Raw genomic sequence first — 13,928 nt, forward strand, 5'->3', positions numbered from 1 at the left:
TTGTTTCTTGGTATTTGGTTTTCAGGTTTTTGTGGGGTTTTTTGGCCTCGTCTATTCTTTGTTAGTGAAATGTTTTACATTATAAAACAATTTTTCCCCTTTTTGCATTCATCTCTAACATCGCACTATTTTGTAATCACTCACACAGATTCATTAAGTCCACCCTAAGAAATCTTTCAAAGCAAAATGATAAATACACTTAATGTTTAATGTCTTGGGACAAGTATTTAATAGAAGCCCGTGGTGACCAACTGGGACTTCACTTAGGAACTACAATCCAAGATTTTCTTTCCCAGAGACAACTATAAATAGAAGAAAACCAAAATCCTCTGTCTTGGGAACAGCATTCTCTGAAACAAAGAAATACGGTATTGCAATACTGTCATTTTAACCACAAAAAGGACTCTAAGTCTATGATTTATTGAGGCAGGTACCTCTGAGTGTTATCACTGGGGTGAGGCCCTGATTGAAGAGAAGGAAGGAGAGAAGAGGGGACGGAGAACAGATCAAACCCCCATTCATACACTCTGCTCCCGAGTGGCAGAGCCCAGTGATACTCACGCCTTCATCTTTCATGCCTACCACAAAGTAGATGATCGGTACATGTCTGATGAATGGGAAAAAATGGAAAAAGAAAGAAAATAATAGAAGGAAAGGAAGGAGAAAAATCATGTGTAGGGGAAGGCAGAGAAAAAAGGAGAGAATTATTACAGATGGAGCAATGACCCTGGGGGGCCACTCCAGCACCACAGAGGGTCCCCTTGCAGTAGTTTTTGGACATGGACGACAGAAGGAGCTCGAGGGAATGAGACCTTCATGAAGGGGTAAGTAAAAACACCTCTAGCCACTTAATCATCAAAATAATGTATGTAATGGGCCTAAAAATGCTCTGCTTAGAGGAATCCAGCTATAACCACCTGAGCCCACTCTTAGCATGGATCTTAGAGTCACCAGAAGTGGAACAACCGGATGTTGTAGACCTCCTGGTGTAACTAGGAAGCACTCAGCACCACCTCTGAAGGGTGTTTACCAAAAAGTCGAACCTGAACCTGATCAAGTCTCTAGAGCTAACTTCCATTTCTAAAATTAGAGGATAAAAGAAGTCAAATGGTACCATAAGGACACAAAGAGACAAATCCAGAGTGCGGGACACTCTAGGGGACACTAACCCAGTTTCTACAAGACAACTGCATGGGAGGAAAATGTGGGGGGAAGTACCATTCACTGAATGATCATTTCTGCCACACACGTGAGGAGGGCCTTACCTACATCATCTCATTGAATCCTCACAACCCAATGACATAGGCACCATTAAACACCCTACGTTTATTGATGAAAAACTTGAAGGAGAAAGAGGCTAAATAATTTGTCCCCAGCCACACAGCTGTATGGTTACAACAAAAATGCCAGGATTCAAATCTAGGCAAATCTGACATTCGAGACTTCATTTTTAACACCTGTACTGTTGCTCTCAATAAAAGCCAGTAATGTTCTGAGTGAGAGGGAGATGATGACAATAGGCACATTTTAAAGTAGCTACTATGTACTGGACATGTTGCCAGGTGCTTTACATAATTCCCTCATTTAGTTATCATAGTGAGATGATGGAAGATGAGGAAACAGAGGCTTAGAGAAGCTAAGTAATTCCAATGAACTACACAGCCCAAAGGAAAGACAAGAAGTTACTGAAACCATTTATTTCCCCTGCCTCCAGATGGGATTAATGCTAAAACCTTTTCTAAAATACGAATGTCTACCCTTTTGTAATAGACATCCAGAAAACCATATAGCTCCCCTGCCAATAAGAAGAATTTTCTAGAGTAAATGTACAATGACAGCATTTAAGTAAAAAAGCCCACATTCATTCTTAGAACTTATGGGAGCCCAAGAGGACTGATACCTTGAGATCCAGTTTGGTGTTAACTGGATCCTGAAGTTCAGACTCTATTAAAGCGCTTGGCTCTGACTTCACGTTTTGTAGAATGTCCTCAGGCGGCACCTTCACTGCATGGTTGTCTGCAGTGGAGCCAATTCCAAAAAAATCTAGTATCATGACCCAGGTCTGCAGTGTGATCAGCACATCCAAGCAGTTAAAATCAACATCAATGCTCCGGTTAACTCGATTATAACTGGAAGAGAATTCTGGATGCTTCTTATCCACCAAGAATATATTGATATGGACCAAGGAATCATCAAATTTACTCCTTCCAGCAAGTATCTTGGGCTCCTCTACTGTTGGAGAAGGAGGTGGGGTCAAGGGACAGTCCTTGTCCTGGACTTCCTTTTGCTTCTTCCGGGAGGCTGAAATGGGTCTCTGATACAGCTGAAAGACATTAGGAGCTTCTTCCATGTGGGAAGGGAGAGACCGAGGCATATCCGGATACTCCACGTTGGACACAGAAGGGCAAGACTGAGAGAGATACTCTTTTTGTGCTAAACTAGATGGCTTAGGGGCTCCCCGAGACACCATCAGGTTCTTATATTTGGAATCTGGATTTTTCTCCAATAAGTCTTCCATCAGCAGAGAGCGCAGGGCAATCTGAATGGATAAAGTCTGAGGATGGTCTTTACTGAATTCCACCTCAAAATCTTGAAATTTTAAGCTCACAAGACCTTGCGCCCCCAAAGTCAGATCTCCACTTAGCTGAACTTGAAGCTCTGATATACAGAAGTTGGCTTGAATCTGGGTAAAAGATCTGACTTCCTTAAAAGACAAGGACTTTTGAGAAGAGTTAGAAAGGCTGCAGTGGCTGAACAATCCGTTCTCCTTCCTTTCAACGGAAGGTTCTCCACAGGTACCGAGGGAAGGCAGAGGAGAGTTAGGGCAAGGTGAGGAGGTGGCACTGACTGGAAGCTTATTCAGGTCTTCACTGTACACGAGATTGTCCAGAGTTTGTAAAACCTGCTCATATACATGCTTTGCTAACACCACCTGTATTCGAAGAGAAAAATTCAGTTATTCTGCTACTGTCACCAACTGCACTCATATGCACTGCCCACTAATTTTTTATGGCTTTCCCCGAGAAGTTTTAACTTAGGTGACAGCAAGGACTATCTTTTGTTTCTTTTCTGTCCTTACCTCTCTGTGACCCATATCTATTCACAAGGCCCTCCCCAAGTACCTCACAGAATAATCTACACACAATAAATGTTCAATAAGTGCTATTAACTGTAGGCCTGAATCAGCAAAACACTCTAACCCCAAAAAACAACCTCAAAAATTGAAGGGAATACTGCCAGAAGTCTAATGTGGTTATACCTTAGGATTGAGAAACAAGACTCATGGTTCTAAAACTCACTGATCATCACCAATTAGTATAACAACCTAAGTTTAGTACAGCTGATCAAACAGTACTTATTAATGATAATAATGATAATGATGCAGATCCATGATTACTTGTTACTCCCTTACTTTGTTTTTAATTACAATTTCTTAATAAAACTGTTTTCAGGGAAGTTTTTTATTTACTTAAGGACAATTTTTTTAACAGAAGCATTCCAAACAGATACAGAAAAAACAGAATTAGAAGGTGATCATTTTGTAACCCCTAAATAAATAACGTATCCCACCACAGTTATCAGTGAATAAGACCTTACACGAGTGACTGACAGGGAATTTTACGATGGAGGGATCAGCTTCCTGCCACCTGAACACAATCAACAATTTTGGCATCACTAATGTCAATTAGACATTATGTGCCTCCTGATATAATATAACATAAAGTACACTGCACCACCTTTGAAGTGTTCTGGCCAAAAAAAAAAATCCTGAATCCAGTTAAACCTGCAGAGTTAACTTACAATTTACAGAAAATGGCGGGGACAAGTTCAGTGACACCACAAACTAACAGCCAGATCCGGACTGTAGGACATTGCGCAGGACAACTGACCTAGTTTTCCCAACAAAATAATGTCATGGGGGGAAAAACATGAGAGGGAAACTAAATGAATAGAGACCCACAAGTTGTACCATCCAAATGCAATGTACAGACCTTGTCTGGATCGTGATTCAAACAAACCAAAAGTGAAAAGACGTTTTTGAAACAATCAAAACTGTCTCTGAAATCTGAAAATGGATTAAAATTCAGATGACACCAAGGAATCTTCATTAATTTTGTAAGGCATGATAATACCATTATAGTTACTTTTTTAAATGCACATAGTTTGTAGTGATACATTCTAAATATATAGGGTTAAAAATGGCATGAGGTCTGGGATTTGCCTTAAAATATTTCCCCAAAGGAAAATAAGAATGGACGAGACACATGTGGCAAAATCTTGGTAACTGCTGAATCTGAGTGATGGGTATATGAGGTTTATTAGACAATTCTATTTTTGTCTATTTTTAAAATCTTTCATAATAAAATATTTTTCATTATTTAAATTACTAAATTATTTTAAAGAATTATTTTAAATAATTTTTTAAGATTTTCATCAAAAACAACAGTAAGGGGCTTCCCTGGTGGCGCAGTGGTTGAGAGTCCGCCTGCCGATGCAGGGGACATGGGTTCGTGCCCCGGTCCGGGAAGATCCCACATGCCGTGGAGCGGCTGGGCCCGTAAGCCATTGCCGCTGGGCCCGCGCATCCGGAGCGTGTGCTCCGCAATGGGAGAGACCACAACAGTGAGAGGCCCGCGCACCGCAAAAAAAAAAAAAAAAAAAAAAAAAAAACCAAAAAAAAAAAACCAAGAAAAACACAACAGTAAGTCGATGGTAACCATAAGATAATAAGTCAATATAGTCCAATAGAATTCACATTATGTGCTATATTTAAGCTGAAATATTCATCCTAAGTAACCACCACTGATGAGGCAAAAGTTTAAAAGAGAAAAAGGAAATACCCTAGAAGCCAAAAAGGAAAAGCTTTGGGGAAAGTTCTCTCACCCAGAGACCCATATCTAGGAACCACTGATGTCAAAAAGTATGTAGGTTCTGTTAACAGCACTCCTGGGTTACTCCAGAGCAACTGCCAGACAGACTAGTAACCAAATACTGCCCAAGGCCAGGGTCCACTGTCCTAAGATCCTGCTTGTCCTTGCTGTTTTATAATGTTATGCTTTTTGCTCTCATGCCTGTGAAAGCAGGAAAAATGACACTTTCGAAGGAAAAAGGATGACAGGTGTACACACACACACACACACACACACACAGCCCCGGACCATTTCATTTCAATGAGGGGCAAGACTAAGTCTCCCTTGAAGGGATCTGTCAACAGCTCAGATAATCACATTGTTTTACAGGCTGGGCCAAATGTGTCAGAAGTGTGGCAAGAATTATAACCTTCTGGGAAAGAGAGACTGACTTTTTAAGCAATGATTTTCCTCGCTTCTTAATGGCAATGGAATTAAGGATTTGCCCTCTTCCTCTACATAATGCGCCCCTCCTCCACATGAAGAAGGCTAACAAGACTGATTCCCCAGTGATAGAAGGACATGATAAAAGGATTCCATGGTTCATTGGAAGAAGTTATTGACAATAATATGAATATCTCTTTGAATTTATATATTTTCCTTCCAACATTTTATATATACAAAATATAAATATAACATACGTATATAATATAAATGTAAAATAATTACATAATTTCAACTGTCCTGACATAAAAATCAATAACGTGTTTACCTGCACTGGATTGACAAATTTTCCTTCGATCTTCATGATGCTAGAAGTTCCCAGGTCATCTGGACTAAGGGAGAAAGTCAATTCAGATTCTCTCTCTATAGGGATCTTCTCCAGTTTAAACTGAATGGTCGTGTTGTTCAGGATGTGAAAAGCTGGCATAAAAGAGAGGAAATGACAGACTGGAAACATTCATATTTACTGCGTTCCTGCTGATTAAGTAGAGAGTGTTTAGAACAAAGCCCAGGAGTTGCTCCTAGACCAGGAGGGCAGGTTAGCCTGGCACCTGGGGTCTATGACTGAATACAAACTTTGGTAATTATCCCAAGACCAAAACTCATAGCAAGCAGAGGTATAAGATAAATTTATTCACAAAAAGTAACAGTTATTTTCATGACATGCTCCACTTGGTGGCTTCAAAATATGGTGCAGTGAACATTAACCCAGGCCAGGGTCCATGTTAAGCTTCTCTTAACCTCCCAAGCTGGCATTTTCCAAACCAAATTGCTCATCCATGTCCAGCTTTAGATTGATCCCTCTTAATGGACCTAAGTCAGAATCACAGACAATATAAGGTTCTAAGTAAACAACTTCTAACCCAAGCAGAAAAAGCAATCTTTTGCTAAGTATGTAAATCAATCGGTGAACACAGCTGAGAACCATAGGAGAAGTTCTCAAAGGCATTGATTTCTTCACCGATGAATAAGGCCGTCTAGGGCTTACCTGATTTCTGTGGATGCCAAGTCTATTAATAGATTGAACTGTTCGGTTTTAGCAGATCAGATCGAGAACACAAACTGGCATTTTATTCCTAGAACCCTGGACCAAACCATTACAGAAGATGACAGGATACTCAAAGGAGAACATAACATCCAGAGACTAAGTTTCATATTCTATTTCTGTCAATCCCTCCAGCTGCCTTAGACTACGATATTTAACTAGGAAAGATCTACAGCTTAGGAATGAAAAAAAAAACAGATGCATTTGACCAAATTACATAATACTCTAACAGAATCCACCCACTGAATCCCTGTGAATGAACACTCACCCAACGGGTCCACTTAAAAAAAAAATCTTATTTTGCCAAATATGGTTATCAATGGAAAAAGTTGCAAACATTCCAACCTAATATGAAGCATTCTATTAAAATTCTATTTTGATTTCTTAAATATTAACCGGGGATAATTCTAAAAGAAAGGTTTTTGTAGTTATTTTAAACCAAGTACTATCTACATGAGCTGGGTTTGGAATCTTTAAACAAAATGAGACAAAAGATACACACTCCTCACCTTGACCTCTATGCAAAGATTCAAAGAAATCATGTCGGGTGAAATGAGCTTCCTCTTGACTATTGGCACTGGCAGACCCAGAAGGAGAGCAAAACGCCTGGCTCACTTCAGGCCCAGGGCCCTCTCTGCCTGCCAACTGGGTGCAATTCAAAGAATATAATTTAATGTCTTTGATTTCCACTTGCAGACGGTCACTTCTGGATTCATCATCTCCTGCCACAAAATTCTGGATGAATATCTGTCCCAAGTGTCCTACCAACAACTCAGGACTCCCAGGCTTCCGAGGGATAGAAACAACTGGTGATTCAATGTTTATGTTCAAGATTAGCTTTACAGTGTCGGAATGAGATGCACCTAGGCCAAACCCATATGTTTCATTTTCTTCTAAGATAAAGGATTCCCGGGCCTTCCTTGGAGTTTCAAAGAGTGATACCATCTCAGTGTACTCGGCCGTCTTGGTGGCTAGGACTGTGGTGACTTTGGTGGCTGCGCTTTTCAGCATATTTCGAAAATTTTCTTCCAGCTCATCCATGGACAATGTCAACTCCTTCAAAAATTTAGCAGAGTGGTTGTAATGCAAGGAAGCCATCTTGAGGTTGAGAAGACATTCCTGTTTAAATTTCTCAACAAAGGTGAAACTCAGAGCTTCAGTGAGGGCTGCATCTTCCATTCTGACAAATACAGATTCAAAGTAGCCAATATCACTGATAATATTTTCATAGCCTATGGAATTCCCAATGCTGACAACATATTGGTTCTTAACATTCTCCTGTGTCAAATCCATAAGCTGCAAACAGCCAAGAGAACCGTTCACGTCAAATGTGCTGCCCATGGAGACGTTAACTTTGGTGCCACCTACACTTGCTGTCGCAATTTTTCTGCCATATTTCTCTCCATTTGCCATTCCCACTGTCCGAAGGAGCAGCAGGTTAAGTCTGTGGATTTCCACTGCAACCTCGGTGTTTTGTTCATATGTAGATTGGTAAGTTCCTTGTACCCCAAAGCTTCTTTCAAAATCAGTCATTAAAGGTTGAGGACTCAAATCATCTTTTTCCTTGGGAAAGGATTTTTGAAGAAAACCAATCAGCTCCACAATTGTCTCTGGATTTAGGATGATATCCAAATTATTCACCTGTAACGAAACCACCTGAAGAGTGCTGTCCAAATTCATCGATGGGCACTCTGAACTCACAAACTGATACTCCAGTTTTATGAGGGACTCTTGTTCTTTGGTGAGAATTCTGTCAAGAGAAACATCAGTGGCTGATCGGTCGTTCAGTGTGGCAGTATTAGTGAGGTGGGCCACGTTGGGTCCAGAGACAGGAGACTGGGCTCTGCTATCCCGGAGGCTTCCTGTTGGGATATCAAAGCTCAAGTTCTTATGAGAGGCCATCAAAAGGTCAAAATCAGCACCATATGTCTGCATGGTGTCCACCAGCAGCAAACCATGAACAGTGAGGGAGACTTCAGCATCATAAGGCCTCTTCACAAAGTGAGCGTTGGTACCAAATACCTTGAGCACAGAAATGTACCGGCCGTTGCTCTCAACACCAAGCTGCATACAGTTCACTTTAAATTCAGCCAGGAGGAGTTGTGACTCCACCAGAACCTCCCGGGTATGCTGCTCCAACACCACGATGCTCTGGGTTAAATTCATCACCGAGTCTTGCAAACTTCCCCGCTGTCCCCCTTGGGGAAAAATCTTCTCTTTAATCTGAGTGTCAAAAGTCTTCATTTCTGGGGTGGTCAGGAGAGCAAAGCAATTCTTTAGAGCAGATATTTTATCTTCATTGATGTGGATCTTTAGGTCTGGTAGGTTGCCTGATAGCACGGCTCCGGGGTACTTGGGATCTGAAGTATAAATCAATCGGCGTTCTAACTGTAGGTGAACGTTGAATTTCTCGACCACATGGGTCGGTCCCACATCAATATCCTGGACATGCTTCCAGTTGTCCTTCACTCGTCCAACCATGATCTGGAGGTCCAGAAAGGACAGCGAGTACCTCTCATACATCTTCGTGCTCATTAAATGTGCTTGAAGCTGCTCTTCACTGAATTCAACTCCAGAAAATGGAGGTGTTTTCTCCCTATCACTGCTGTTTGTCTCGGGAGGTGGGGTGTTAGGAGGTGTGGCAAGAGGGGTCTTATATTCGTCATCACTAAACTGATTCTCTTCAGATGCTGACCCGTCCCCACTCTTCCTCTTGGAGTCATCTGCAGATGAAAAAAGAGAAGATTCAAAGTATGTGTCTGCTCTTTCCTTCCTCTTCCCTTTAATGTAAGAATTAAGAAAAGTAGAGAATCAACCACCCCAATTTAAAAAATAAATGGATGAAAACGCCAAGCATTATATTCTGTATTTACCATTTATTCAGCATAAACTTATCTACTGATTTGGAAATCAAAACACAAAGAGTAAAAGTGTATGAACATGAGAAAAGATGGAGACCTGCTAACGTTAAGAACATATGTCAGGGTGCAGAAGCCAACAACCTGCTGCCCGAAACTGCCCCCACCCCCAATCTGAGCTGCACTGCGTGAGCTGCCATCACCAACCCCTCTTACGTCACTCTCCATATTTGTTTACTTTTTCCTGTATTCCTCTATGTGTACATTTTGTCCCCTCCCCCCACTAGAATGTTCTAAAAGAAGAGGTCTCCTCTACCTTCCTCAACACAATACCCCTAGTGCCTAGATCAATGCTTGGCAAGCAGCAACTGCTCAATATGTCATGTTCTACCCCCAGAATTCACACTCTTAACCCCCCTCTCTTCTGCACCCAAGCGGTGCCGAGACAACAAAAACACATCGCTGGGTTTGCTATGTCTCTATTCCATGTTCGTGTTTTACAAATTCAAGTAGGTGCTTTCTCTGGTTGTGTGATCCTTTTCTTCAGATACAATTCCCTTTTCACATTCCCCTTACGGCCAAACTTTTCCACTCCAGCTCAAATTCTCTACCCTCTTCTCCTCTTCTAATCTTTCAGTAAAATAGGATAAGGTTGAGATTGTTTGATAAGCTTCCTCAATCTCTTTTATCCAATGAATCCTCTCTTTCCTCCCTCCCATCTCAAGGTGAACAATGACTATTTTTTGGATCTAATAATAGTAATGAAATTACCTTCCAGGAGTCTTTTTATGTATGTCCCTAATATCCCTAAATAGATTAAATCTCTATTCCAGAAATTATGTACTGAGAAATAATGTTTATTAAAATACAAAACGTTACACAAGAAATACAATTAAAAACCACAGTGAGATACTACTACACAGTCATGAAAATGGCTATAATCCAAAAGACAGATAATAACAAACGTTGACAAGGATATAGAGAAACTGGAACTCTCGTACAATGCTGGTGAGACAGTAAAAAGGTGCAGCCATTTTACAATCTGGCAGTTCCTCAAAATGTTAAACACAGAGCTGCCATATGACCCAGCAATTCTACACTGAAACAAACCCAAAAGACTGAAAATATACGTCTACACAAAAGCCTATACATTAATGTTCATACCAGCACTACTCATAATAGCCAAAAAGTGGAAACAACCCAAATGTCCACCAACTGATAAATGGATAAATAAAATGTAGTATATTCATACAAGGGAACATTATTCAGTCACAAATAGGAATGAAGTATTGGTACAGGCTACAACATGGATAAACCTTGAAAACACTATGCCAAGTGAAAGAAGTCAGACATAAAAGACCACGTGTTATATGACTCTATTCACGTGAACTGTTCAGAATAGGCAAATCCATAGGGATAGAAAGATTGGTGGTTAGCAAGGGCTCGGAGAGCTGGTAATGGAGAATAACTGCTTATGGGTTTAGACTATCTTCTTGGGAATGATGAAAATGTTCTGGAATTAGATAACAGTGAGAGTTGCACAATTTTACCAACATACAAAAAACAACTGAATTCTACATTTTCAAATGTATCTCAATAAAGCTATTATTTAAAAAGTAACAAAGGGGCTTCCCTGGTGGTGCAGTGGTTGAGAGTCCGCCTGCCGATGCAGGGGACACGGGTTCGTGCCCCGGTCCGGGAAGATCCCACATGCCGTGGAGCGGCTGGGCCCGTGAGCCATGGCCGCTGAGCCTGCGCGTCCGGAGCCTGTGCTCCGCAACGGGAGAGGCCGCAACAATGAGAGGCCCGCGTACCGCAAAAAAAAAAAAAAAAAAGTGACAAGTGAACTCTGGAGTTACAAAATGTTAAATACCTCTTTTTTTAAGCTTTACTTGGCTTAGCACAGAGACACATCAATCTACCACGACGTGTCTTCATTACTTCACACTCACACTGTACCTTGGGTATTGGTCAAGAGCATTCTGCCTAGATCCACAACAACCAACACAGGATTCTTGAATTTGAAATCATCAGGAAATATCACCTGAGGGGCAGAAATGTCTAGTCGCACAGTCCACCGTTTACTCTCCTCCTGTAAAAATAAAACAAATGACGATTAAATAACCTTGAACTGCAACTGCTGACAGTGGGCAGCTTTATCAGCTAGGGCTCAAGCCTTCCAGAAAGCCACACTAGGGTCACAGGATGACGTAATGGTCTCTGATATTAAAGCAAAATGTTTAAAACAAAAGTGGATCCAAATGTTTAACAACTTGAGACATTACCACAGGCAAATGTCTGAAGTGGGAGAAAAAAATTGGCAAATCACTGGTTTGGTGGGTTGTTTGCTCTTTGACTTTGATGATCAATGGTTTAAGAAAGGTCTGATTTCTAAATGTATAGGACTTAATACTTCAAAGTATTGTAGAAGTTATACAGTTCAAATCGAAGTAGAAATCCAAATATTTTTATTTATTCATGGATATTGCTAACCATGAACTTTCAGGCCAAAAGACCTTAGTGAAAAACATAAGCTTTGACATTTGAAATATAAAAAATAGACCAATTCATGAATTTGTTAACAGTTCTTCCCTGTGACTAAAATTAGCTAATTTATATAAATGCTATCAAAAAAAGTTGTATGTAGTAAAAAGCTAATTTATATAATTATACATAGTAAAAGCTACATGTAGTAAATTATATGTAGTAAAAGCTGATTTATATAAATGTGATCAAAAAGAAAACTCTTGGTCTAAGATAATCAGAAGGTACTAAATGTTGTAATTTGTGTCAAAACACTAGCAAAAACAGAAAACAGGACAATCTCTCCGCCCCTCACTACTTACCCCTAAACATTTTCCTCTGAACACTGCTGCCATGCCTTACACTCCCAGCTGGCTCTGCACCTTCCAAAGAAGCCACACTGACTGCTCCACCTACTGCTGCATCTCGGCAGCACGCCTCCAGGCCACAGGGTCAGAAACCCAGTTATTTTCTTGTTTTGGTTTTTTTGGGTTTATTTTTAAATTTTTATTGGAGTATAGTTGATTTAAAATATTGTATTAGTTTCAGGTGTACAGCAAAGTGAATCAGTTATACCTATACATATATCCACTCTTTTTCAGATTCTCTTCCCATATGGGTCATTACAGGGTACTGAGTAGAGTTCCCTCTGCTATACAGTAGATCTTATTTATCTATTTTATATATAGTAGTGTGTATGTGTCAATCCCAATCTCCCAATTTATCCCTCTCCCCTATCTTTCCCCCCTGGTAACCATGTTTGTTTTCTACAACTGTAACTCTATTTCTGTTTTGTAAATAAGTTCATTTGTACCATTTTTTTAGATTCCGCATATAAGTGATATCATATTTGTCTTTGTCTTCACTCAGTATGACAATCTCTAGGTCCATCCACGTTGCTGCAAATGGCACTATTTCATTCTTTTTTATGGCTGAGTAATATTCCATCGTATATATGTACCACATCTTCTTTATCCACTCCTCTATCGATGGACATTTAGGTTGCTTCCATGCTGTGACTATTGTAAACAGCGCTGCAATGAACACTGGGGTGCACGTATCTTTCCGAATTACGGTTTTCTCCAGATATATGCCCAGGAGTGGTATTGCTGGATCATATAGCATCTCTATTTTTAGTTTATTAAGGAACCTCCATACTGTTCTCCATAACGGTTGTACCAATTTACATTCCCACCAACAGTGCAGAGGGTTCCCTTTTCTCCACACCCTCTCCAGCATTTACTGTTTGTAGACTTTTTTGATGATGGCCATTCTGACTGGTGTGAGGTGATCCTTCACTGTAGTTTTGATTTGCATTTCTCGAATAATTAGTGATGTTTAGCATCTTTCCATGTGCCTCTTGGCCATCTGTATGTCTTCTCAGGAGAAATGTCTATTTAGATCTCCCACCCATTTTTTGATTGGGTTGTTCCTTTTTTTGATATTGAACTCCATGAGCTGTTTGTATATTTTGGAGATTAATCCCTTGTTCACTTCATTTGCAAATATTTTCTCCCATTCTGTGGGCTGTCTTTTCGTTTTGTTTATGGTTTCCTTTGCTGTGCAAAAGCTTTTTAGTTTAATTAGGTCCCATTTGTTTATTTTTGTTTTTATTTTCATTACTCTAGAAGGTAGATCAAAAAAGATATTGCTGCGATTTATGTCAGAGTGTTCTGCCTATGTTTTCCTCTAAGAGTTTTATAGTGTCCAGTCTTACATTTAGGTCTTTAATCCACTTTGAGTTTATTTGTGTGTCTGGTGTTCAGAAACCCAGTTTTGCTGGACTGTTGAGATGGCTCTGGGCTCTCCCTTTCTACTTACGGCATCCTCATGTCAGCTGGTCACTTAGCATCACAAAGTGACCATCCTTCCCAGGAATTAAAACTGGGGCATCATTCCAATTGTTTTTCTTCTGCTAACAGTACATGAAAGGGGGTGTTCTTAAGTGAAATATTTACAAAATGTCAGGTCTAGAAAACGGAACAAAGATGAGTCTGGAGAGTGTTCCAAGATGGGTAAAAGGAAGAAATATGATCTCGTCTCAGTCATTTGTTTTTATTTATTAAACCCTGACTGTACAAGACATGGGATTTTATTTTTTGCTAACTGCTAAGTACTTCCTAGATTCAGTTCACTTAATCAGTGTAA

At 40.1% G+C, this 13,928-nt stretch overlaps 1 protein-coding gene across 15 annotated transcripts in view; it reads right to left on the reverse strand.

The window, feature by feature from the left end:
* VPS13D (vacuolar protein sorting 13 homolog D) overlaps nt 1–13,928 on the reverse strand; it is a 245,608-nt gene that overhangs the window by 202,027 nt on the left and 29,653 nt on the right. For all 15 annotated transcript variants that reach the window (XR_003433445.1, XR_003433444.1, XM_027110129.1 and 12 more), the window contains 4 exons: nt 11,217–11,349; nt 6,909–9,122; nt 5,623–5,774; nt 1,901–2,932 (listed from right to left, as the gene is read on the reverse strand). Coding sequence is in view for 13 of the 15 variants with exons in the window: in XM_027110129.1 (XP_026965930.1) it covers nt 1,901–2,932; nt 5,623–5,774; nt 6,909–9,122; nt 11,217–11,349 (3,531 nt within the window). In the remaining 2 variants the exon portion in view is untranslated. The remainder of the gene's footprint in view (nt 1–1,900; nt 2,933–5,622; nt 5,775–6,908; nt 9,123–11,216; nt 11,350–13,928) is intronic.

This window comes from Aethalodelphis obliquidens, unplaced genomic scaffold (genome assembly GCF_003676395.1).
Source record: "Aethalodelphis obliquidens isolate GAN/ISIS:26980383/991018 unplaced genomic scaffold, ASM367639v1 scaffold9, whole genome shotgun sequence".
Lineage (NCBI taxonomy): Eukaryota > Metazoa > Chordata > Mammalia > Artiodactyla > Delphinidae > Aethalodelphis > Aethalodelphis obliquidens.